General features: G+C 41.0%; 1 protein-coding gene across 8 annotated transcripts in view; it reads left to right on the top strand.

Annotated features, from left to right (window-relative positions):
- Positions 1-25,565, top strand: part of mcf2l2 (MCF.2 cell line derived transforming sequence-like 2) — a 146,438-nt gene that overhangs the window by 59,095 nt on the left and 61,778 nt on the right. For all 8 annotated transcript variants that reach the window (XM_055861143.1, XM_055861144.1, XM_055861146.1 and 5 more), the window contains 9 exons: positions 1,878-1,994; positions 2,231-2,380; positions 2,758-2,882; positions 2,992-3,106; positions 12,287-12,406; positions 12,624-12,815; positions 24,063-24,254; positions 24,367-24,553; positions 24,906-25,012. In XM_055861143.1, coding sequence (XP_055717118.1) covers positions 1,878-1,994; positions 2,231-2,380; positions 2,758-2,882; positions 2,992-3,106; positions 12,287-12,406; positions 12,624-12,815; positions 24,063-24,254; positions 24,367-24,553; positions 24,906-25,012 — 1,305 coding nt within the window. The remainder of the gene's footprint in view (positions 1-1,877; positions 1,995-2,230; positions 2,381-2,757; positions 2,883-2,991; positions 3,107-12,286; positions 12,407-12,623; positions 12,816-24,062; positions 24,255-24,366; positions 24,554-24,905; positions 25,013-25,565) is intronic.

The following is a 25,565-nucleotide window of genomic DNA, read 5'->3' as shown; positions in this document are numbered from 1 at the left end:
GCAAGATTAACAACTCAACTCGAACCTGCCTACCCAATAGCAGTCAGTTATTCCTTGTCATTAATCTCTCAGATCTGTTAGATGCTGCTCTGCCTTACCACTGAGCCTGGTTACGGCTAGGGACTGTTCCTCAAACTCAACAGTAAGGGCCTTACAGTAAAGTGGGCTATCCTCAGAGCCTAGTGCTTATGCTGCCTCACTCTCGTTCCACCTGGTGATCTCAGGATCACCCAGGCCAGAGCTTCCACCGTAGCCCACTATGAGGGGCCCCTATTTCCTGGGTTGGCTTAGCCCAGAATCCCCCCTCTTACGACTCAGACCATTGTACTCAGTACCTATAGTTCCGTCTCAGGTTATTTTATTCCAGCAACTAAGGTTCCCAATAGACTAATTAACCAGATGCTAAAAATCCTAAATTAATCAAGTCAATTTCAGAAACCTAGAGTAAAACGACAGGCACTTGTATGACTCTTTGATGACACAGGAGTTTCAGAACAATAAAGCAAGTTTATTCAAAATTCCAGAAACAGGCATTGTAAGTCCCAGCTCAATCAATCAATATCACAAATCAATAATCACACAAGCAATTATGAGAAACAAAAATTAACTATGGATTAGATACCTCCAGCGCCCTTATCTAAACCCCTATTAGGTTGCCAATACAATATCTTTTGTATATCACACTTTTATGAGAAGCATATAATTTAATAACAAGAAAAATGATGTCTTACCTTCTACAACTATAAACAGTCTTTTGTTGCCCGCCTCAGGATGATCAGTCCCTCAATTGGTGTTTCAAAACTTTAACAGCTACTTAAAACGTCTATCAATAAGGTAACCTTAAGGATTCCTTGTAGAACGTTACTTTTATTTTACTATTCTAGGTCAAGCTAGCACCCTTAATATACCTATAGCTAAACATCATCATCACTACTAGCTTTAAACATTAACACTTCTTATTCCCTTCAAATTGTTGGGCCAGTAACCAAAACGTAAAAATCTGTCATTCTACCCCTGAGCAAGGCAGTTAACCCACTGTTCCCTGGGTGCCGAAGACGTGGATGTCGATAAAGGCAGCCCCCCGCACCTCTCTGATTCACAGGGGTTGGGTTAAATGTGGAAGACACATTTGAGTTGAAGGCATTCAGTTGTACAACTAACGAGTTATCTCCCTTTCCTTTAAAAAAAAAATCAACCTTTAATATTCAAATTTCACTCAATTCTAATCACACCCTAACCTAACTTATTACTCCAGTTACATCTTAAACATACAACATCCCATCATCATCCTATTATTTCAATGTTATAACATTTCGCTATCTATCTCTAAATGTACTGTACCTTCAAACAAACATCTCATCCTTAACCATTTTACTATATTACTTCAGTCACCCTTTAACCTTCCCCAAACATATTTAACATTTAATTATTATTTAAATACATTTCAGTCCCAATTTATTTCTTCTTCTTTTTCTTCTTTTCTAGGGTCAATGTACATTTTTCTCTCAATGTTCATTCTCCTTTGTGCGAGTGTAAGTGAAACTTCATAAGTGTGTAAGTGTGTGAGTGGGGCCTTCCTGTCAGCATCACCAGTCCTTGCTTTCTGCCACGAAAATGTCACAGAAAACTAGGCCTTAGCCTGTTATTCTGACAATACATAAAGTGCTTTAATTTCTAAAAAGTTCAATATTTATGTATGAAAATACCCTCAAATATAAGGTGACATTCTGAACTGTCGCCTCATATGAAACATTTGATCTCAAATCCCAAATGCTGGAGTATAGAGCCAAATTAAACATTTTTAGTTCACTGTCCAAATACATAGGTGACTTTATAACATACAGTATTGTATGTGAATATCTTTTCTGTCTTTACAGATTGTGATGCTTAACTCCCTGTCTGACTTACATGGCTACGTAGATAAGGGCCAGCTAACATGTGAGCTTGGTGGGAACCTGGAGTACTGTCACAGTCAGTGGATCCACCACCGGACAGTGAGTCACCATGACATTTGACCTTTGGTCTAAACAGTCTTTACTCACTGGGAATTTCTTGTAACTGCAGGATCTTACAGAGAAGTGAATACTGAAATATTGCCAGTTTCCACATAATAATCCTTTTCTACCATATTTATTTTCTACTGGGATGTCGGTTTACTATAGATGTAATCCTAAAAATGTATGGGTCATGGCACAGTATAATCTGAGGTGTGTTTGTGTTTTGCTGTCAGGCCATTGAGAACTTTGCTGTGACAGTGAAGACCACAGCCCAAATGCTGCAGAAGTTTGGCACAGATCTGGCCGAGACGGAGCTGCCTAATGACGTGCAGTACACCAAAGACCTGCTAACTACTCACACTGAGAAGCATGACAAACTGAAGGTGAGACACTGCTTCAGCATCAACATGGGGCTTCTGAACCTGGCTACCTATTAGGGTTCACCTATACCCATAGTTAGCATCTGAATATTCCCTATGTTGATGAGTGGTAGTAAAGTATTAGTAGATTCACATACAGTAGTGAGATCAGTGGACTGGTTTCAATCATGGCCTGTTGCTTAGTAGTTTAACCACACTCATTAGCATCAATGGCCCAGATAACAAGCATAGCAAAGTATAGCATAGCAAGCATAGCAAGTATTCTATTCCAAAATCAGACTGTTGATCAGGAGCAGCCCCTGTCTCATGTTCCCCCCCATAGGCAGGTGGGTCTCCTCCTGGCATAGCCTTGTATTTAATTAGTTGTTTAAATTTGACAGGATGAACTGAAATTAGCGGTGCAACAGGGGACTACTCTGCTGGGCTGTATCAAAGAGCAGGCCGCGAAGTCTGAGAACCACAAACTAAACCCAGACGAGATGGAGAACCAGACTACAGTGGAAAGGTTGGTTACTGGGACCTAGTTCAGATACTATATGTTTCTAATAAAACATGTTTTTATGTACAGTTCAGTACAAACATATACGTACAGTTCATGAGTGCATGGGTTTCAGGTTGTTGGCCCAGCTGGATGAGACAGAAAATGCTTTCCAACAGTTCTGGTCCAAACATCACCTCAAACTGGAGCAGTGCCTGCAGTTACGTCATTTTGAACATGACTTCCGAGAGGTATGTACATTTCTATGACAAGAGTCCCTGTCTGCTGACTACTGTGGTCAGCAGGTTTTGCTTAAAAAAGAGAGTTGGACAGAACACATCCTGGCTGTTTGAGTTCCTCCAGAGAGAGCATGGCAGTCAAGGTCACTGAAATACATGGATATTATACTACATACACAATAAAACATTTAATTAAATGTAATTGAAAATGTAATCTACGTAATCCCCAAAAGTACATATTTATCATGAGAGCAGGGGCGAAAATCTGATATCAACCTTGGAGGGGACAATTACATGAAATTTTCTCAGGAGCAATTCCTGAGGGGGACACCAAAAGTAGTGCTGTAACACATAGACTATGTTGTAATATGTTAAATGTATATTGAGGGACCATAATCACTACTACTGGATAATTGTTAGGTACAGTAGTTAACTGAAGGGTTGTCCCAACTTGTTTAAATCATTATAATACTACTACTAATAATAGTTATAGCAATGTTCCTTATCAGTGCAGTGTTCCTCTCTCTTGAAACGTTTGCAAGAGTTTGCGGTTCTATAAATTGTGGGTGTGGCTGATATGGTTTTGTGTCATCACTGAGGTAACTGGACGATGCTGTGCCACTGTCCCCTATACTGGTGCTGCTGGCAACAAGGGTGACACCTGGTCCTGCCGTGGCTGTGACACTGTCCTCTGAAGTCTCTCTCCTTGGCTCTTTCCCTTTCACCACCCTCACTGACTCACAGTCTGTCTCCTAGAAAAGAAATAATGTGTTTGCTGTACTCCTAACTACCGGTACCCAAAACTACACAATTAATCACAACAGCAATACCATTGCCGTAAACAAATCTTAGTTTAGTCACCAGTTTGAGTTGAGTGGGGGTATTCATGGCATTTTCCAATTATGTCCCTATTTTACAAATCAAAAAAATGGAGAACCTTTCATAATGTTGCCAAACAAAGACTCAACAAACTTACCTGAGACTCCCTGTCTCTGCCAGTCTGTCCCTGCATATCTGTCCCCAGCTCTGCTGTCTGTGTGCCATCTGTTGCCTGCTCTGCCTAATGACATCATTGTGAAATATTTCCATTAGCATTTCACTTATTTCTTATGAACATTTTATCAACTGGTCTTTGAGATATTAGGCTACTAGAGTTCTTACTTTGCGTTTTGGTGTACTGAAAAATACTCTGATGTCCGTCTTTTTACTTTTTTCTGACATTTTTCTACCTGGCTGGCTGGCTGACCGGTCTAGCTGCACACACACATTTACACAACACATGCTGCAACGTTTTGAAATTTTAACATAGTTTGTTTCATATTGGCAGGCTTCCAACAATAGCTGAATTTGCAAAGCTAGCGAGCACCAATTCCGATTCTGTGGTGTTTGCTATAATCTTTGCTACCTGGTTAAAGGTGAAAAAAATAAAAAATTCACTAGCGACAATTTAGCTTTTGCAACGAGACCATTAAATATATTTAAGACAATGGTATAAGAGAGTGTAGTTCTGTTCAGTTTGGACTTCAGTTTATCGCTAACCTTAACGCAGGGACTTTGAACAGCCGCATGCTAATCTTGGAATAAACTGACGATAGCAAATATTCCATCTTTGACGACGCCACATAAATGGAATAGGTACTAGCTAGCTTGATAGTTAATGTTTGCTTTAGTTTGCGCGCTAGCTCTGCAAATTCAGCTAGTGTGTGAACCCTGCAACATGAAAAAAATATATACATTGCTAAAGCGCGATTGACTGGATTACCTCACGTCTGTTACGTACATTGAGTGCCTTTCGGACAGTAGATACGAGCCCTCTATTACCTTGCCAGCTAAAGAACTGGCAGTGGATCAAACCATTGTGAGGCAAAGGGCGGGGGGGTCCCAATCTTGTGAAATTTAAAAACGCACCTATTAAGTGTCTATAATCAGCACAAGTGCTTTCATTGCGTATTATTAATATTATTGAAATTACATAGTTATGTTTACAGTGATATATTGGGGGGGACAAATCATATTTTCCCCAGGATGGGGGGGTCGTGTCCCCCCCGTCCCCCCTGGGATTTCCGCCTATGTATGAGAGGGCCATAAACAACTAGTAATGCTGCATACTCAATTTTTATTTATTTATAAATTGCTGAGGTGTAGTCACTTTTGAGGACACAAGACACAGTACACAGTAGAAATATGATAAAAAATATGATTATATTATATATGATGGATTTTCTATTCAAGAAAACTGTATAAATAAGGCTTGAAATTACTTTTATTCTTTCTAAATATAGCATAATCAGATTATAAAACAACTAACTATAAGATTTCACCTTCCTTATAACTGTAAAATACATTTGTATGTTTAGTGTTAGACAAAATGTGCGTATTTTCTAAAGATCTCTCTTGATCAAAATGTCTGCCCCCATCGCTGTGAATGTCTCACAGAGCTCTAGTTTTGCTTTCTGAACTCGTTAGGAACCCGCCTTTCACATCATATTAATCTCGTCTGTTTATGACAAACAGAAAGGTTTTTTTGTTTAAAATCTATGAATTATTTTAGATGAATGGCTATAAATCGATCTCTGAATGTGCTACCGTGATGAAACCACTCTCTCCTGCTGCGCTACGATGTAATGATTGCGATGTAGGGTTCAGCCAGGAGTTGATGTACAGTCGGAAGTGCAAATGAAATGGTAGGAGGAACATCCCAGCTTCAAGTGGTTTCACATTCCACATCCTACGTCACACAGCAAATCCCAGGCACTGTTTCTCTCTTCTCTCACAAAGTGAGGGTAGTGATAATAAAGTCAGAGTGTCCTCCTTGTATCCAGAATATGCTGTGGAGAGGATGATTCTGCAAGTGCACTTCTGGATGCGCTCCAGTTGGTCGGAGAGGGCTTGAGTTAAGGAGCTATTCCAAGCTGGTGCTGCGTGTTCTAGGCAGGGGTGGATGTAGCCTGTGTATGGCTACCAGGTCAGCCTGTGGGACATTGAAACTTTTTAGTCTGCGTAAAACAACTTCTTGTTTCCTTTTCTAACAATGGACGTTACTTGTTCGTCCCACTGTAGACTATTTTGCACAAGGACAAGCACAAACATTTTGACTGATTCACAGACTTGCAGGTCTTTCCTGCTGATTGTAAGGGGACTTGGATGGGGCAGGTTTCTCACAAATGATATCAACAGGACCTTGCATTTCAAGGGGTTCAGGGCCATATGAGTTTCCTGGACCCTCCCCACTAAGCATTTACTGACAGTGTCATGACGTTGCCCTCTTTGGGTACATCAAGCCCCATCCCCCTCTCTCGGTCTCCTACACTCAGGCTGCTGCGACCCCAGGTCGTAAATTCCTGGAGGAGATTATCTCCTCATGGCCACAGTATCGAGAGAGAGGGAGTTTTCATAGAGAGAACAAAGGAATTTCTTCCACCTCACAGAACTGGAGGTCCGAACAGTATTTAAGTTTTGGAGAACGTATAAAAGATCGGTGAAGAATTCAGCTACGAACTGGTCCGTTTGGTACAATTTTGTGAAACTCATGGGAGACAATACGGTCACATTACCATAACGCTGTTTATATAATAGCCTCAGATATGAGGCTTACATCTAATTGTTGTACAGGATGAATGAGGAAAGATTAAACTATTTGTGAAATTATGGGATGCTATGTAATGATGTAATGTGAGAGAATTGTATTTCTGTGTAAAGTTTCACTTAAGTCACTGGCACGCCCCCATGAACACAGTTAGGACCTGGCGTCATGAGACAGCCTTTTTCTGCTTTTCCCGAATAAAACCCCCACCTTGAGAATTTCTCAACAGACCATGCATGTTTCTCTCAATTACAAGAGGACAAAGGTTGCAGACCAGCTTACCTCGATAACGAGAGGGCCAAGGTTTGAGACGATTGCTGAATCTTTTAACCATCCCACGTGGTTAAACTCTTAGACTATCGATACCGACAGAATAAGAACAAGTCTTTGATATTAATTACTAGTCTGCAGCTAGGAATTCGGTATCATTGAACGCGAAGACCGACAACCGCCAAAACATCTATTCTATAACGACATGAATGAATGTCACTCTGAACTATTCATTGTAACCACGACAGAGAGAGAGAGAGGGAGGACAGACTTTCCAAAAGAAACAAACTTTTCAACAGAGATCCCGACGACACACTGAGCGTAAATATATATATTGATTGCAAATTTCCTGAATGAGTGAGCGTTCATGTGCAAAGGATTAGCATTTCAATTGTTATAATTATCAACTGTGTGTTGTCTTATCTCAGTCGACCCCCACTTCCCTTTTGTACACCAAGCCGCGATGCCGGTTTAACCCACTAGGGAAACTCCGTTGTCTTTTCCTTGTAACTATCTACTGTTTGTTTATGCATTTCTGTGATTTACTTAGTTAGTAAATAAATGATTTAAGACAATTGATGTATGGATGACTCATAGTGAAGACTGGGTTTGTGCAGATAACCAACAATTTACGACGTTTGGAATGAGACTAACATGAGGTAAATAATTCATTAATTCGAAGACTAAGTGATCAGATATTCAAATATCTGAAAGTTATGTTAGGAAAATTATAACTTTATAATCTGAATATTTTCCTTGGTGCCCCGACTTCCTAGTTAATTACAGTTACATGATTAATCAGTTTAATCGCGTAATAATAATTACAGAGAGTTATTTGATAAATAAGTCTTCAGTTTAATGATGCCAAAGACACGACAACAGCAACGTCTTTTGGACCAGTCTATATTTGGCCCAAACATAGACGTCTATAATTGGTTCAGATTTGGTCCGGTCCGGAACGGCCTTGATTTGGCCAAAACATAGACGTCTATAATTGGTTCAGATTTGGCCGATCTGGACCGGACCAAATCTGAACCAAACATAGACACCTACAGTATGTTTCACAAGTTTGGACATCATAGTACAGCACAGTACAGAACAGTAGAGCACAGCAGAGTACAGTACACAGTACAGTATAGAAAAGTAAAGTCAATTACAGTACAGAACAGTAGAGTACAGTACAATACAATAGAGTACAGTAAAGAAAAGTATAGTGTACTGCATTGTACTCTACTTTACTCTAATGTACTCTACTGAATTAAACTGTACTGTACTCTACTGAATTAAACTATAGTGTACTGTCCTGTACTGTCCATACCATACTGTTGTCGTGTCTTTGGCATCATTAACATGAAGACTTGTTTTATCAAATCAATTCTCTCGAATTATTATTACGTGATTAAACTAATCATGTAAATGTAATTAACTAGGAAGTCGGGGCACCAAGGAAAATCTTCAGATTACGAAGTTATAATTTTCCTAATATAACTTTTCAGATATTTTAATATCTGATAAATTAGTCTTCTAATTAATTAATTATTCTTTACCTCACGTTAGTCTTATTCCAAACCTCGTAAGTTGTTGCTTATCTGCACGAACCCAGCCTTCACTATGAATCATCCATACATCAATTGTCTTAATCATTTATTTACTAACGAAATAATCACAGAAATGCATAAACAAACAAACAAACAGTAGATTTGGTTACAAGGAAATGATAGGGGATGTTCCCTAGTGGGCTAAGCCGATATGGCGACTTGGTAGACAAAGGGAAGTGGGTGTGGACTGAGAAGGGCGCGAAAGACAAAAGTCACTACACAGTTGATAATTATATTGATTGAAATGCTAATCCTGTGCACATGAACGCTCACTCATTCGGGAATAATTGCAATCAATATATATTTACGCTCAGTGTGTCGTTGTGATCTCTGTTGGAATCGTCCGTCTTTCTGTTGGAAAGTTCATCTGATCGTCTCTGCTCCCATGAAGTCTCTCGTGGTTAGAATGAATACTTCAGAGTCCCATTCAGAAATGTTCTTATGGGATAGATGTTTAGGCGGTTGTCTGTCTTCGCATTCAATGGTACATAATTCCTAGCTGCAGACTAGTAATTAGTATCGAAGAGTTGCTCTTATTCTGTCGGAATCGATAGTTTCAGAGTTTCAATAACCATTACAACCTTAGCTTATACTGAGATTCTTGTGGTCTCCACTCAACCTTAGCTCCCTCAGCTGACCGAGGTAGGCATGGTCTAAAGGAAATTCCTTCAGGCGGGGGTTATATTCGTAACAGTATAAAAGGGCTGTCCCATGTGGCCAGATCAATGTTTGTGCTCATGGGGCGGGCCAATGACTTAGTTAAACTTTAAAGGGAATACAATTCTCTCACATTAACGGTTTAAAATCACATTACACAATTTCACAAATAGTTTCATCTTTACTCATTCATTTTATACAATAATTAGATGCAAGCCTCATAACGAAGGCTCCTGTATAAACAGAGTTATGGTAATGTGGCTGTATTGTGTTTCCTGAGGTCCCAATCATAAAACAAAACGGACTGGTTGTTGCTGGTTTCTCCAGCGACCGTTTACACATTCTTCAAAACATGGATATTGTTCAGTTCTCAAGTTCTGTGATGTAGAAGAAGTTCCTTTGTTCTACTGTGAAACCCTCTCTCTATACTGCCTGACCATGAGGAGAGAGTCTCCTCTAGGAATTTACGACCTGAGATAACAGAACCACTCGCTTTACCCAAAGAGGGCCACGTCATGACACTGTACTGTACTCTACTGTGCTTTACTCCAGTGGTTCCCAACTAGTGACAATACCCCATAATGACAAAGTGAAAACATGTTTTTAGGCATTTTTGCAAATGTATTGAAAAGGAAATAGAGAAATATCTAATTTACATAAGTATTCACACCCCTGAGACAATACTTTGTGGAAGCATCTTTTGGCTGCTATTACAGCTGTGAGTCTTTCTGAGTAAGTCTCTAAGAACTTTCAACACTTGGAATGCACAATATTTGGCTATTTTTTTCTATTTTCTTCTTCAAGCTCTGTCGAGATGGTTGTTGATTATTGCTAGACAAGTCTTGCCATAGATTTTCAAGCCAATTTAAGTCAAAATTGTAACTGGTACATTCAGGAACATTCAATGTCATCTTGGTAAGCTACTGTATATTTGGCCTTGTATTTTTTGGTTATTGTCCTCCTGAAAGATGAATTTGTCTCCCAGTGTCTGTTGGAAAGCAGACTGAACCAGGTTTTCCTCTGATTTTGCCTGTGCTTCACTCTTTTCCCTTTCTTTTTATCCTGAAAAGCTCCCTAGTCCTTGCCCATGACAAGCATACCCATAACATGATGCAGCCACCACCATGCTTAAAAATATGAAGAGTGGTACTCAGTGATGTGTTGTGTTGGATTTGCCATAAACATAATGCTTTGTTCTCAGGACATAAAGTGAATTTATTTGCCACATTCATTGCAGTTTTACTTTAGTGCTTTATTGCAAACAGTTTTGGAATATTTGTGTTCTGTACAAGCTTCCTTCTTTTCACTCTGTCATTTAGGTTAGTATTGTGGAGTAACTACGGGACAATGTTGTTGATCCATTCTCAGTTTTCTCCAACTACAGCCATTAAACTCTGTAACTGTTTTAAAGTCAGCATTGGCCTCATGATGAAATCCTTGAGCGGTTTCCTTCCTCTCTGGCAACTGAGTTAGGAAGGACACCTGTATCTTTAGAGCTGCGTCCTGAGAGGAAACCAACATTTTTTTTAAAGAACCGACAGGACTTGTTGGGTTTTAAGGGCTGCTGTTTTGAAACGGGGGTTTCCGTTGTTTTTTTTGATACATGTATTGTGTATTGATACATAATCCAAAGTGTATTTAATAACTTCACTATGCTCATATGGATTATCAAAGCCTGCTTTTTTATTTTTACACATCTACCAATAGGTGCCCTTCTTTGCAAGGCATTGGAAAACCACCCTGGTCTTTGTGGTTGAATCTGCGTTTGAAATTCACTGCTTGACTGAACAACCTTACAGATAATTGTATGTGTGGGGTACAAAGATGCGGTAGTCATAAAAAAATCATGGTAAACACTACTGTTGCACACATAGTGAGTCCCTTCAACTTATTATGTGACTTGTTAAGCACATTTTTACTTATTTAGACTTGCCATAACAAATAGGTTGAATACTTATTGACTCAAGACATTTCAGCTTTTAATTTGTATTTAATTGGTAAATATTTCTGGGGTATTGTGTGTAGGTCAGTGACACAACATCTACATTTTTGTTATTTTTTATTCAGGCTGTAACAACAAAATGTTGAAAATGTCAAGGGGTGTGAATACTTTCTGAAGGCACGGTAAATCCCCAAATGGATGTAGCAACTGCAGATTCCGCCTTACAAATATTATTGTGATATAATGCTTACTTCATTGAGAATGTACATGAAATTTGACCATAGAATCAATGACAGAAAAATACAGATTTTCAACATATTTGATATGTATATTCAATATATATTTTAGACACCCGGAAAATACGTATTTTCAACATCTGGAAAATACATATTTTCAATGTTACCTTTCATTCAGCACCTAAAATGCACCTGACGTCAATGTCTGGAATAGAAGTCTAAAAGACGTCTTTTCAACGTAATTTTGCTTATTGGGATAGTAGTTCTGCTGGTCTCATACCCAGTTATATCAGACACTCTATTGCTGTGGTGTGGCCAATCTTATCAAAGGCTTTGGAAAGGTTTTGGTGATTAAGGTGGATATTGTGGATGGAATGTCAGACTCTTTGTATAGGCAGTCAAGCATAATAACCAGGGCTTGGGTGGATGATCTATCTAAGGTTTGGTGACATGTCCTCTTTAATCCAGGCAGCGGCGAAACTCTCCGATACTTTAGAGAGCTGTGGAGTTAGTGATATACAGTAGGCCTCAACTGGTCGATGGGGGGTTAGGTACCGGCAGCACTGTGTCCTCCTTCCACTGTGAAGGGAATTTTCCCTCCTTGAATGAGGAATTGAGGATGTTGCTAACAGGGTGGCTTAATTCACAGGCAAACTCACATATATTTTTGGGATGTAAGCCTTCAGGGCTGGGTGCTTTGTGAAAAGCCATTACAATGACAACACTTTGCTTGTCTAAAAATAGTTGCTTCCCCTTTACTTTTCTCACTTTTCTCAGTGTTATACATGCTTGTTTATGGTCACACTTACAGTATAACGCTCCCTCTCAAGCATATAAGTTAGCAAAAACTGTACATGAATATGTGCCTGATCTGCAGTTGTCTCTGTGTCCTCTCCCCCCTCCCAGGTGAAAGTGTCATTGGACAGTCTGATGGACACTCTGACTTCCCTGTCAGATATTGGGGACTGTGTCACCCGAGTGGAGATGTTACTGAACGACCTCAATACCTTAGAGGAGAAGGCTCAGGTCAGCTCAGTCACATAACATACGTCATATGAAATGTAACATCTAAACTTTTCAATTCCAATGATTGAGTACATTGCACAATGTCTCCACTATGGCTTCATTAGCATATGATCATCAGCCTTTGATTGTATTGTATGTGAGCCTAACATGGATGTGCCCCAGTGTGTTGGTCATGTGAGATAAATGGCTCTCTGTCTATCTGTTGTGTGCGTGTCAGGAGTCGTTAGAGAAGGCCCAGCTCCATGCCCTACACGGGGACCAGCTGATCCAGAGCAACCACTATGCTGTGGACTCCATACGGCCCAAGTGTGTGGAGCTCCGACGCATCTGTGACGACTTCACCAACGAGGCCAAGAAGAAATACGATATCCTCTCCAAATCAAACCAAATACACAAAGGCATAGACAAGGTGAGGTGCATTACAGAGGAAGCTCCTCATCCCTATATTTCTGACAGAAAATACGCTGTTTGCATGATCAATTGCATCATTTACACTTTCTCTAACAGATTCAAATAACTTTCACAGTTTCAAATCAAATTTTATTTGGCACATGCTTTGTAAACCACAGGTGTAGACTAACAGTGAAATGCTTACTTAAGGGCCCAACAATGTAGAGATATTTTTTTAAATAGAAAAATAGACAAATAACAACACGAGGAATAAATACACCATGAGTAACGTTAACTTGGCTATATACATGAAGTACCAGTACCGAGTCGATGTGCAGTGGTACGAGGTAATTGAGGTATGTGGACACCTGCTTGTCGAACGTCTCATTCCAAAATCATTGGCATTAATATGGAGTTGGTCCCCCCTTTTCTGCCATAACAGCCTCAACTCTTCTGGGAAGGCTTACCACTAGATGTTGGAACATTGCTGTGGGTACTTGCTTCCATTCAGCCACAAGAGCATTAGTGAGGTCGGGCACTGATGTTGGGCGATTAGGCCCATAGTCGGCGTTACAATTCATCCCAAAGGTGTTTGATGGGGTTGAGGTCAGGGCGCTGTGCAGGCCAGTCAAGTTCTTCCACAGCGATCTCGACAAATAATTTCTGTATGGACCTTGCTTTGTGCACAGGGGCACTGTCATGCTAAAACAGGAAATTACCTTCCCCAAACACTTGCCACAAAGTTGGAAGCACAAAATCGTCTAGAATGTCATTGTATGCTGTAGCGTTAAGATTTCCCTTCACTGGAGCCGAGCCCGAACCATGAAATACAGCCCCAGACCATTGATCCTCATCCACATAACTGTATAGTTGCCAATATGCATTTGGGCAGATAGCGTTCTCCTGGCATCCGCCAAACCCAGATTACTCCATCTGACTGCCAGATGGTGAAGCGCAATTCATCACTCCAGAGAACATGTTTCCACTGCTCCAGAGTCCAATGGCGGCGAGCTTTACACAACTCCAGCTGACGCTTGGCATTGCACAGGGTGATCTTAGGCTTGTGTGTGGCTGCTCGGCCATGAAAACCCATTTCATGAAGCTCCCGACGAACAGTTATTGTGCTGACGTTGCGTCTAGAGGCAGTTTGGATCTCGGGTAGTTAGTGTTGCAACCGAGGACAGATTATTTTTTACACGCTTCAGCACTCAGCAGTCCCGTTCTGTAAACTTGTGTGGCCTACCTGAGTCATTGTTGCTCCTAGACATTTCCACTTACATGATAATGCCCGAGAAGCTGGTGTTTGGAGGATATATTGCCATGGGTGTTGTGGAAGGATGAAATAGTATGAATAAATTCATCAAAATAAAGATGGAAATATGTCAATCATTATTTTAATATCTTGTTAACCCATTGTACAAAGTGATATCTGTGCCAATATATCCTCCAAACACCATCTTCGAGGGCACTATCCCTTTTGTACAATGGGTTAACAACATATTAAAATAATGATTGCCATATTTTCATAAAAATCTTTATTTTGATTAATTTATTCATACTATTTCATCCTTCCACAAGATATACTCTGAAACAAATCTAGAGTTGCTACCGAAGCCGGCTGGTCGTTCGTTCTATCGGTTTGGTTGCCAGAGACGCGACCCAGTCTTTCAGTATTGTTGTTCTGTACCTATGGTCATTCGTTCTAAATGTTCCATTGCCATATTGGCTGGGAACGTTCTTACCCCTTGCTTGCTAACTAGCCTACGACGGCTTACTTACGGTCACGTCAAACAGTGCAGCCAGAATAACAACGAAGTAGCTGCATTTGCATTTGTTTAAGCTGTTTTCTAGTGACATTTATTTGGATACATCTACAACAATGAGAGAATGTGCACGATTTCACCTGGCATAAAAAAATGTGCTCTCTCGTCAGGACACTGTTGTTCAGAGGAGCTAGCCAACGACACAGCTAACACAATGACTTCAAAAGTTTGGACACGTCTACTCATTCAAGGGTTTTTCTTTATTTTTCAATTGTCTACATTGTAGAATAATAGTAAAGAGATCAAAACTATGAAATAACACATATGGAATCATGTAGTAACCAAAAAAAGTGTTAAACAAATCAAAATCTATTTTAGATTTTAGATTCTTCAAAGTAGCCACCCTTTGCTTTGGGACAAGCTTTGCACACTCTTGTAAACAAATCAAATCAAATGTTTTATTGGTCACATACACATGGTAAGGAGATGTTAATGCGAGTGTAGAGAAATGCTTGTGCTTCTAGTTCCGACCGTGCAGTAATATCTAACAAGTAATCTAAAATTTCACAACAACTATCTTAAGTTAAATGGATCAATGAGAATATGTACATATAAATATAAGGATGAGCGATGGCCGTACGGCATAGGCAAGAGTATATACATATGAGATGAGTAATGTAGGGTATGTAAACATTATATAAAGTGGCATTGTTTAAAGTGACTAGTGATACATTTATTACATCCAATTTTTTATTATTAAAGTGGCTATAGATTTGAGTCAGTATGTTGGCAGCAGCCTCTCAATGTTAGTGATGGCTGTTTAACAGTCTGATGGCCTTGAGATAGAAGCTGTTTTTCAGTCTCTCGGTCCCAGCTTTGATGCACCTGTACTGACCTTGCCTTCTGGATGGTAGCGGGGTGAACAGGCAGTGGCTCGGTTGGTTGTTGTCCTTGGTGATCTTTTTGGGACTTCCTGTGACATTGGGTGCTGTAGGTGTCCTGGAGGGAAGGTAGTTTGCCCCCGGTGATCCTTTGTGCAGACCTCACTACCCTCTGGAGAGCCTTACGGTTGTGGGTGGAGCAGTTGCCGTATCAGGCGGTGATACAGCCCTACAGGATGCTCTCGATTGTGCATCTGTAAAAGTTTGTGAGTGTTTTTGGTGACAAGCCAAATTTCTTCAGCCTCCTGAGGTTGAAGAGGCGCTGTTGCGCTTTCTTCACCACGCCGTCTGTGTGGGTGGACCATTTCAGTTTGTCCATGATGTGTACGCCGAGGAACTTAAAACTTTCCACCATCTCCACTACTGTCCAGTCGATGTGGATAGGAGGGTGCTCCCTCTGCTGTTTCCTGAAGTCCACGATCATCTCCTTTGTTTTGTTGACGTTGAGTGTGAGGTTAATTTTCTGACACCACACTCCGAGGGCCCTCACCTCCTCCCTGTAGGCCGTCTCGCCGTCGTTGGTAATCACCTGGGGGCGGCCCTTCAGAATGTCCAGGACCCAGTTGTACAGGGTGGGGTCGAGACCCAGGGTCTCGAGCTTAATGACGAGTTTGGAGAGTACTATGGTGTTAAATGCTGAATGATGAACAGCATTCTTACATAGGTATTCCTCTTGTCCAGATGGGTTAGGGCAGTGTGCAGTGTGCTTGCGATTGCGTTGTCTGTGGACCTATTGGGACGGTAAGCAAATTGGAGTGGGTCTAGGGTGACAGGTAAGTTGGAGGTGATATGATCCTTGACTAGTCTCTCAAAGCACTTCATGATGACAGAAGTGAGTGCTACGGGGCGATAGTCGTTTAGCTCAGTTACCTTAGCTTCTTGGGAACAGGAACAATGGTGGCCATCTTGAAGAATGTGGGCACAGCAGACTGGGATAGGGATTGATTGAATATGTCCGTAAACACACCAGCCAGCTGGTCTGCGCATGCTCTGAGGACGCGGCTAGGGATGCCATCTGGGCCGGCAGCCTTGCGAGGGTTAACACGTTTAAATGTTTTACTCACGTTGGCCGCCGTGAAGGAGAGCCCATAGGTTTTGGTAGCGGGCCGTGTCAGTGGCACTGTATTGTCCTAATAGCGAGCAAGACGTTGGTGTCCGCGATGGGGCTGGTTTTCTTTTTGTAATCCGTGATTGATTGTAGACCCTTTCACATACGTCTTGTGTCTGAGCCGTTGAATTGCGACTCTACTTTGTCTCTATACTGACGCTTAGCTTGTTTGAGGGAATAGGGAATAGCTACACTGTTTTTTTATTCGGTCATGTTTTTGGTCGCCTTGCCATGATTATTAGCACTGGTTCACACTTTCAGTTTTGTGCGAATGCTGCCATCAATCCACAGTTTCTGGTTGGGGAAGGTTTTAACTGTCACCGTGTGTACAACATCTCCGATACACTCGCTCATAAACTCGCTCATCGAGTCAGCCTTTACACCAATGTTGTTGTCTGAGGCTATCCGGAACATATCCCAGTCCCGTGATCGAGCAATCTTGAAGCGTGGAATCCGATTGGTCGGACCAGCGTTGAACAGACCTGAGCACAGGCGTTTCCTGTTTTAGTTTTTTGGAGCAACAAAATGGAGTTGTGGTCAGATTTGCCCGAATGGAGGGCAGGGGAGGGTTGTGTATGCGTCGTGGAAGTTAGAGTAGCAATAATCCAGAATGCTGCTAGCCCGAGTCGCGCATTTGATATGCTGATAAAATTTAGGGAGCCTTGTTTTCAGATTAGCTTCACTAAAATCCCCAGCTACAATAAATTCAGCCTCAGGATATATGGTTTCCAGTTTACATAGAGTCCAGTGAAGTTCTTTCAGGGCCGTTGAGGTGTCTGCTTTGGGGGGTGTCATGTCTTTGGCTTTGCCTGATTAAGTGATATGACATGCTATTCTATAAAATAATTTCTCTGTAATTAATATTACCTGATTAAGCTAATCATGTAAATGTAATTAACTAGAAAGTCGGGGCACCACGGAAGAATGTTTATAGAGCTGTTATCTTCCCGAATAAACTCTTAAAGACCTGGTAATCTTTTACATCAATAGCAGTCAATATTTAATCGTCACCTTGTTTCAGTCTCATCTGAAAGTTGTAAATTATTGGTTATCTTCACGAACCCTGGCTAACAAGTTGAATCAGCAGTACAAATCTTTGGTTTAATAATTTATTTACTAAATACCTAAATAATCACACAGAATTACATAAACACAGAATGGATCATACATTGATTACTAATTATGTCCTACAAGAAAATGGAACCTGTATGACGGCTGGTTACAAAGAGGGGGTTGGATTTGAATGAAAGCGCGGGAGGATTGAACAACAAAGGGAGAAGCTATACTATCGTAAATACAGAATCTTATACATTCTAAATAACCACCCATTTGGAAAAGGAAAATGCAATAAATATTTACTCTGAGCTGCGCTTCAATAGGTTGGTTGTAGATGGAAGGCCGTGTTGCCCAACAGAGATCTTCCTTGTCCTTTGAATAGTGTCTCTGGTGGTAAACTGGATATGTTGTAGTATCGTCGTTGTGTGGTAGACTGGATACGTCGTCCGTCCTTTCCTAGCCCACGTTTACAGCGGCCGCTGCTAACTCAACGGCTAGGAGGTATCACTTCTGGAATGAATAAGAGTTTAAAGTTCATACCAAGTTGCCATACTTTTAGCTCATGCTATATTCTGGCTGGTATAGTTGAAGTACAACCTTTCGGTGTGTTGATTGTCATCTTCACATTGAAATTCGATGCTAATTTCGTTAGGTTATTATCTGAGCCCTTTCAACGTGGGGGATCATCGTCCTCTCGTCCTCGGATCACAAAGTTACATTTTCGTCAAAGGCTTTATATAGGAGGGGAGAGAAGGGCGTGTTTCATAGTTTATAACCAATGCCTCTTCACATGGGCGGGCCACTGAGTGAGCAGAGCTTTAACCTTATGAAAACCCAATAATCTCATTTGGAAGCTGAAATTACATTTAATCTTTTCACAAATAGTTTCATATTTAAACATTTAAATTGCACAACAATTCCATGTGAATCTGATAACTATAATGTGTAGACTTTCCAAGATCCAGTTTATGTCATTCAATCATTAGTAAGAATGTCTCAGATGCCAACTGATCTGGCATAATATTCATTAAGTACCAACGCATATTTTCAACTGGTTGGATTACCGAAACATGGTTCCTTTCCCCCTACCTTTTGATGTTCCCAGACTCTATATGTTTAACCTGTCTAGGATCAGCGTGGCGCTAGCGGCACACCCCCCCCCCCCCCCACTGAAAAACCAGTGCCGCGAAATTCAAAAAAAATATTTTTTTTAAATATTTAACTTTCACACATTAAAGTCCAATACAGCTAATGAAAGACACAGATCTTGTGAATCCAGTCAACATTTCCGATTTTTAAAATGTTTTACAGGGAAGACACAATATGTAAAGATGTACATCTATTACCTAAAAACACATTAGCATAATCCACCATCTTTTATTTGTCCACCAACACCAGTAGCCATCACCAATTCGGCTAAACTAAGATATTTATAGCGCCTAACCAACAAAAAAACTCATTAGATGACAGTCTGATAACATATTTATGGTATGGGATAGGTTTTGTTAGAAAAAAGTGCATATTTCAGGTAGATGGCATAGTTTACAATTGCACCCACCATCACAAATGGACTAGAATAATTACAATGAGCAACGTGTTTACCTAACTACTAATCATCAAACATTTCGTAAAAATACACAGCATACACGAATCGAAAGACACAGATCCTGTGAATACAGACAATATTTCAGATTTTCTAAGTGTCTTACAGCGAAAACACAATAAATCGTTATATTAGCTTAGCACATAGCAATTAGCAGCCCAGCATTGATTCTAGCCAAAGTGAGCGATAAAAGTCAACATCGCCAAAAGATATTAATTTTTTCACTAACCTTCTCAGAATTCTTCCGATGACACTCCTGTAACATCACATTACAACATGCATATACAGTTTGATCGAAAATGTTTATATTTAGCCCCCAAAATCATGGTTAGACAATGTGAAATGTAGCTCAGTTGGTCAGAAAATGTCCTTGCGCCACTTAGACAGTGATCTACTCTTATACATAAATACTCATAAACGTGACTAAAAAATACAGGGTGGACAGGGATTGATAGACAATTTAATTCTTAATACAATTGCGTTATTACATTTTTTAATTTATCCTTACTTTTCAATACAGTTTGCGCCAAGCGAAGCTACGTCAAAAAACATGGCGTCCTAAGCCACTAAAATGTTTCGACAGAAACACGATTTATCATAATAAAAATGTCCTACCTTGAGCTGTTCTTCCATCAGTATCTTGGGCAAAGGATCCTTTCTTGGGAGAAATCGTCTTTTGGTGGAAAGCTGTCCTCTTGCCATGTGGAAATGTCAACTGCGTTCGGGATGAACTGAAAAGCGTGCCCAACTTTTCACATCGTTGCAAAAATAAATGTCCCAAAATCGCACTAAACGGATATAAATTGCTATAAAACGCTTTAAATTAACTACCTTATGATGTTTTTAACTCCTATAACGAGTGAAAAGATGACCGGAGAAATATAACAGGCTAAACTAACGCTTGGAACAGGTGCGCGCCGGTGTCCTCTTGGCTCATGACGCAGCTCCCAAAGAATGACTAGCTTCAGGGTTTTTTCATTTGTAGGGCCTGTGAACGCGCAATCGACCCCGTTGGAATCGTCATCACGTAAAGGCATCCAGGGGAAGACGTAAGAAGTGTCCGTATAGTCATAGCAACGACAGTGCCCTTTTAAATGACTTCAGAACAGTGGCCAACATTTCTCAAATCTGACTCCATGTCAGGGAAATTGCTGTAGAATGGGCTCTGTTCCACTTAGAGACAAAATTTCAACTCCTATAGAAACTATAGACTGTTTTCTATCCAATAATAATAATAATATGCATATTGTACGATCAAGGATTTTGTGGGAAGCCGTTTAAAAAATTAGCCAAATTAGCATAAGTAGTCTAAACAGCGCCCCCATCCCCAACAGGTTAACAAAGGCTTTTCAAGAGTCCTTCTGTAGAGTCAAGAGAGAGGAAATGGAGAAAGGTATTTATGGGGGTGGTCATAAACCTCACCCACAGGCCAACGTCATGACAGGGGGATATACACGGCTGTGATTATAATCGAAGAGAATTCTCTTGGTAGATAATGTGGTCGGCATTTGATTGTAAGGAATTCTAGGTCAGGTAAACAACAGGACTTGAGTTCCTGTATGTTGTTATGATTACACCACGACTCGTTAATCATAAGGCATACACCCGCGCCCTTCTTCTTACCAGAGAGATGTTTCTTTCTGTCGGTGCGATGCGTGAAGAAACCGGGTGGATGTACCGACTCTAATAACATATCCCGAGTGAGCCATGTTTCCGTGAAACAGAGAATGTTACAATTTCTGATGTCTCTCTGGAAGGCAACCCTTGCTCGAATTCCGTCTACCTTGTTGTCAAGAGACTGAACATTGGCGAGTAGTATACTCTGGAGCGGTGAGCGATGTGCCCCTCTATGGAGGCTGACCAGAAGAACGCTCTGTCTGCCCCTTCTGCGGCGCCGTTGTTTTGGGTCGCCTACTGGGATCAGATCCAATGTCCTGGGTGGTGGTCCGAACAGAGGATCCGCTTTGGGAAAGTCGTATTCCTGGTCGTAATGTTGGTAAATTGACGTTGCTCTTATATCCAATAGTTCTTCCCGGCTGTATGTAATAAGACTTAAGATCTCCTGGGGTAACAATGTAAGAAATAATTCATTAAAAAAACGAAATACTGCATAGTTTCCTAAGAACGCGAAGCAAGGCGACCATCTCTATCGGCGCCATCTTTAGCATCCACTTCAGCAGACCACTTCCATATTGAGGGTGTCACTGGTACTTCCTGTTTGAGTTTTTGCTTGTAAGCAGGAATCAGGAGGATAAAGTAATGGTCCGATTTGACAAATGGAGGGTGTGGGAGAGCTTTGTACGTGTCTCTGTGTGTGGAGTAAAGGTGAACCAGAGTTTTTTTCGCCTCCAGTTGCACAGGTGACATGCTGGTAGAAATTAGGTAAAATGGATTTCAGTTTTCCTGCTTTAAAGTGACCGGCCACTAGGAGCACCGACTCCGGGTGAGCATTTTCTTGTTTGCTTATGGCTCTATACAGCTTGTTGAGTGCGGCCTTAGTGCCAGCATCAGTTTGTGGTAAATAAACAGCTATAAAAAATATAGATGCAAAGTCTCTTTGTAAATACTGTGGTCTACTGCCTATCATGAGGTATTCTTTAATCTTCCATGTAGGTGATAACCACATACCAAACCAAAAACTTGTTGTAAACAGTACAACATGCCTGGATGAAGATTTACATATTGTTTAAATGCCACCACAAATAGAAAAAGAAACAAAATAATGTATCTTTCGTCTCTGTGTTTCATAAATGTCCTTCAATTCGCACGAGGCTGAATGTATCTCACAAGAGAAAGCATCCAAGTGAACTAAACAGCTCCACTCTGTCTCTTTATGTGTAGCCCATGTATCTGATACAGTCTGGTCAAAAATACTATGACATTGTTGCAGCACATACCATTGCATGCAAGGGAAGCCGATGAGCATTTGGCCTCCCTTGATAATTTTTTTTTGTTGCCAATCAGCGTTGAGTTAAACAGAGGGAGCTCAGCTGTGAATGGTCCTAGTGCACCAAAAGAAAGTGTCAAGGGAAGCCAGTTTGGATTTGACTTCACACCAATCACATCACATTTGAAGCCAGACTTCATTGACAGAAAACTGGAATTGTTTAATATTTTTGTGTTGGTGTCCTTCGGTGGCTAGCTAGCTAAAATTGTCTCTTTCTTAAACTAGCAATGGATGGAGATAGGGATTTTAACATGTGGTTTCACTTAATTCTCTGTACTGGCCAATGATTATAACATAAATTCTGATCCAACCATAAATTCATACATTGTGTCCCTGGCATGAGAGGATTGAAGTTCAACATGTATCTAGATGTAGTAACGTTGGGCTAATGTTAACTAGCTTGCCTGGAACATCGTTGCTCATAAAAGGAAGTTAGGCTAGCGAGCAAGCATTTTAGCCAGGTAGCCTAGGACAATAAAAACTAAAAGTGTTGTTACATTCTCCCGCAAGAAAACAAAAAATGTCGCTCAAACAGAAGATGGAACTAACAAAGAGTCACTGACCAATAACCAAAATGAAACAGGTGGGGTTTTAGGAGGCGTTCTGAAAGACACTCATGGGGGTGTCCACTGAAAGTTGACTAGCAACAACTGGAACCCACCATGAGCGCCCACTAAATTTGCCCAAGAAGAGGCAAACAATAGAAAAACCCACACCAAACTTAAAGACAGGAAGCAAACCAAAAAGGTGGAGCAAAACAAAGTCAGGGAAATCAGGCAAAGGAACGGTTTTCTAGATAATAATAACTAGAGTTGTTGACCCTCCACATCTCTCAAGACAACTGGAGCACTTGGCCAGCCACTCTGAAATAGCACCTGGGCCAACCAGGTGAAACACCTTCCATCTAACAAGATGACCAACCAGAACAGGCGTAACACAGACTGACTAATGAGGTGACACTAATTGGTGTGCCCCTCGTGCTAACGTCCAACCTCAAAATATAAAATGGAAAAACCAAAGCCTGTAACAGCGTGTATGACAGAGTCATAGACTGTTTAGGCAACATGAAAGAGGAGGATGGCATTGGTGTTTCTCTACAGGTAGGGTGAGTCGACATGTTCTTTTCTACTTGCACACGCACGCACGCACGCACGCACGCACGCACACACACACACACACACACACACACACACACACACACAAATCAGTACCATGGACAGCCCACATCATATTTAGCTTATGTTGATTGGAATAAATCATTTTTGGTATATTTTAGTTATCACTGTTTTAGACTAAGCATAGGTAATTAGATTATGTTGAAAAAGTGCTGGAATAGTGGAGGCAGCGCCTGGTTAATATTTGCGACTTGCAGGACCTCTCAGTGGTTTTAAATAAATAGTTGTTTAGTAGTCTGAAAATGTTGGAAACATTAACTTGCTTGACTGTGCTGTAGGTAATGTAACTGTTTGTTACATGCATTATGTTTTGTGGACTTCACAGGGCAGATGTTGCTCCCTGGTTTTGTGATGAAACAAAAGTGTGGTTGAATTTATTTTGCCACTGTGGCTTCTTATTGTCTTGGTCACAGTGTCAAGGCATATTAACTAACAGGTTATAGAGCAAACAACACAATTATCACAACACATAGGTTGCAATAATGCTTTTTTCCCCCTGATTTGGCTTCCCCAGTGATTTTACCCACGCACCGCTACTGCAAATGTTATGTATAGTTGTTCAAAAGAGATAGTGCCATGCCAATGAGCATAGATATATACTACTGATGTGGAGCCTCGACAGTACATACTGTAGTTATTGTTTATTCATCCATGTGTTCTCTGGTGGTTGCAGGTGAACCAGTGGTGTGAGTCGGGGGTGTATCTGCTGGCCTCTCAGGCAGTGGACAAGTGCCAGTCCCAGGATGGGGCTGAGGCAGCGCTGCAGGACATTGAGAAGTTCCTGGAGACGGCCAAGGAGAACCAACTGAGTGACCTCAAGAACATCCACAACCAGTATGAGCTAGTCCTCAACGCTGAAGTCAAGGTATGTGCAGTGGTCCCTTAAATCACTCATGGAATCCTAGTTCCTGGAGTTGTCAGCCTACTGATTAACAATTGTTCTATTTTTTTACCACTCGTATTGTGCTTTCCCTCAGGCCAATGTAAAGAAGGCTCTAAAAAGGTTGGACGATGTACAGGAGATGTTTGAGAAGAGACAGGTCAGTCTGAAGAAGCTGTCGGCGAAACAGACCCGGCCCATCCAGCCTGTGGCACCCCGGCCTGAGTCTTCTCCCAATCGCCACGCGCCCTCCAAAACACCCAGGACCACCGGCCCTGCCCCTGGTAAGTCTCCCCCACGTTGACCTAACCACAAACTTTACCTACCCTCAACACAAGACCATCAATGTAGAGCCTATTCATTGCTATTCAAACTGAAAGATAGTCTATATACTATACTTTACTTGCCAGGAAGTAGTCATTTTCTAGTTTTAGACAAAGCATATGTTTAAAACCTTACATCCTGATGCCTTAGCCTTGTAAAGGAAGTTTATTGTATTCACTGCGGTACTACGACAGGAAGAGGACATGGCTTTGGGCCAGGGCCTTCTGCTGTTGTTCCACACATAGAGAATGGAAACAGGACTTATGTTTCTCTTTCTTCTTTTTCCCATCCCTGTTCTGTAACCATTACCAGCACTCAGTCGAAGGACCTCAGAGAACTCCAGTGCCACAAAGCAGCCCACGGAGGCTGAGCTTGCCAAAAAGAAACATTTAAGTCGCAAAGTCAAAGGGGGCCTCAAGGTAAGATCTGATGAACTCTAGACAATTGAACCTGAATGGTTCAAACTCATCTACAACAACAACAACCATTTTTTCTTGGTGGCTAGCCACTGGTCCATTTTTATGACAGTGTTCCGCCAATATAGTTATTTTATCATTTATTAGAACAGAACTCTTGGTCTGTCACGCCCTGACCTTAGTTATCTTTGTTTTCTTTATTATTTTGGTTAGGTCAGGGTGTGACGAGGGTGGTATGTGTGTTTTTGTCTTGTCTAGGGTTTTGGGTATGTCTAGGTGTGTGTGTGTAGTCTAGGCATTATGTCTATGGTTCCCAATCAGAGGCAGCTGTTTATCGTTGTCTCTGATTGGGGATCCTATTTAGGTTGCCATTTTCCAGTTTGGTTTGTGGGTGATTGTCTATGAGATGTTGCATGTCTGCCATCGTTATTCTTAGCTTCATGTTCGTTTTGTATTAGTTTGTTAAGTGTTCTTCGTTTCATTAAAGAAGATGTATTCACATCACGCTACGCTTTGGTCTCCTCACTACGACGAACGTGACATGGTCAGTGAGGAG

Source organism: Salvelinus fontinalis, chromosome 14 (genome assembly GCF_029448725.1).
Source record: "Salvelinus fontinalis isolate EN_2023a chromosome 14, ASM2944872v1, whole genome shotgun sequence".
NCBI classification, from domain to species: Eukaryota; Metazoa; Chordata; class Actinopteri; order Salmoniformes; family Salmonidae; genus Salvelinus; species Salvelinus fontinalis.
This window is presented reverse-complemented; position numbering and strand designations above follow the sequence as displayed.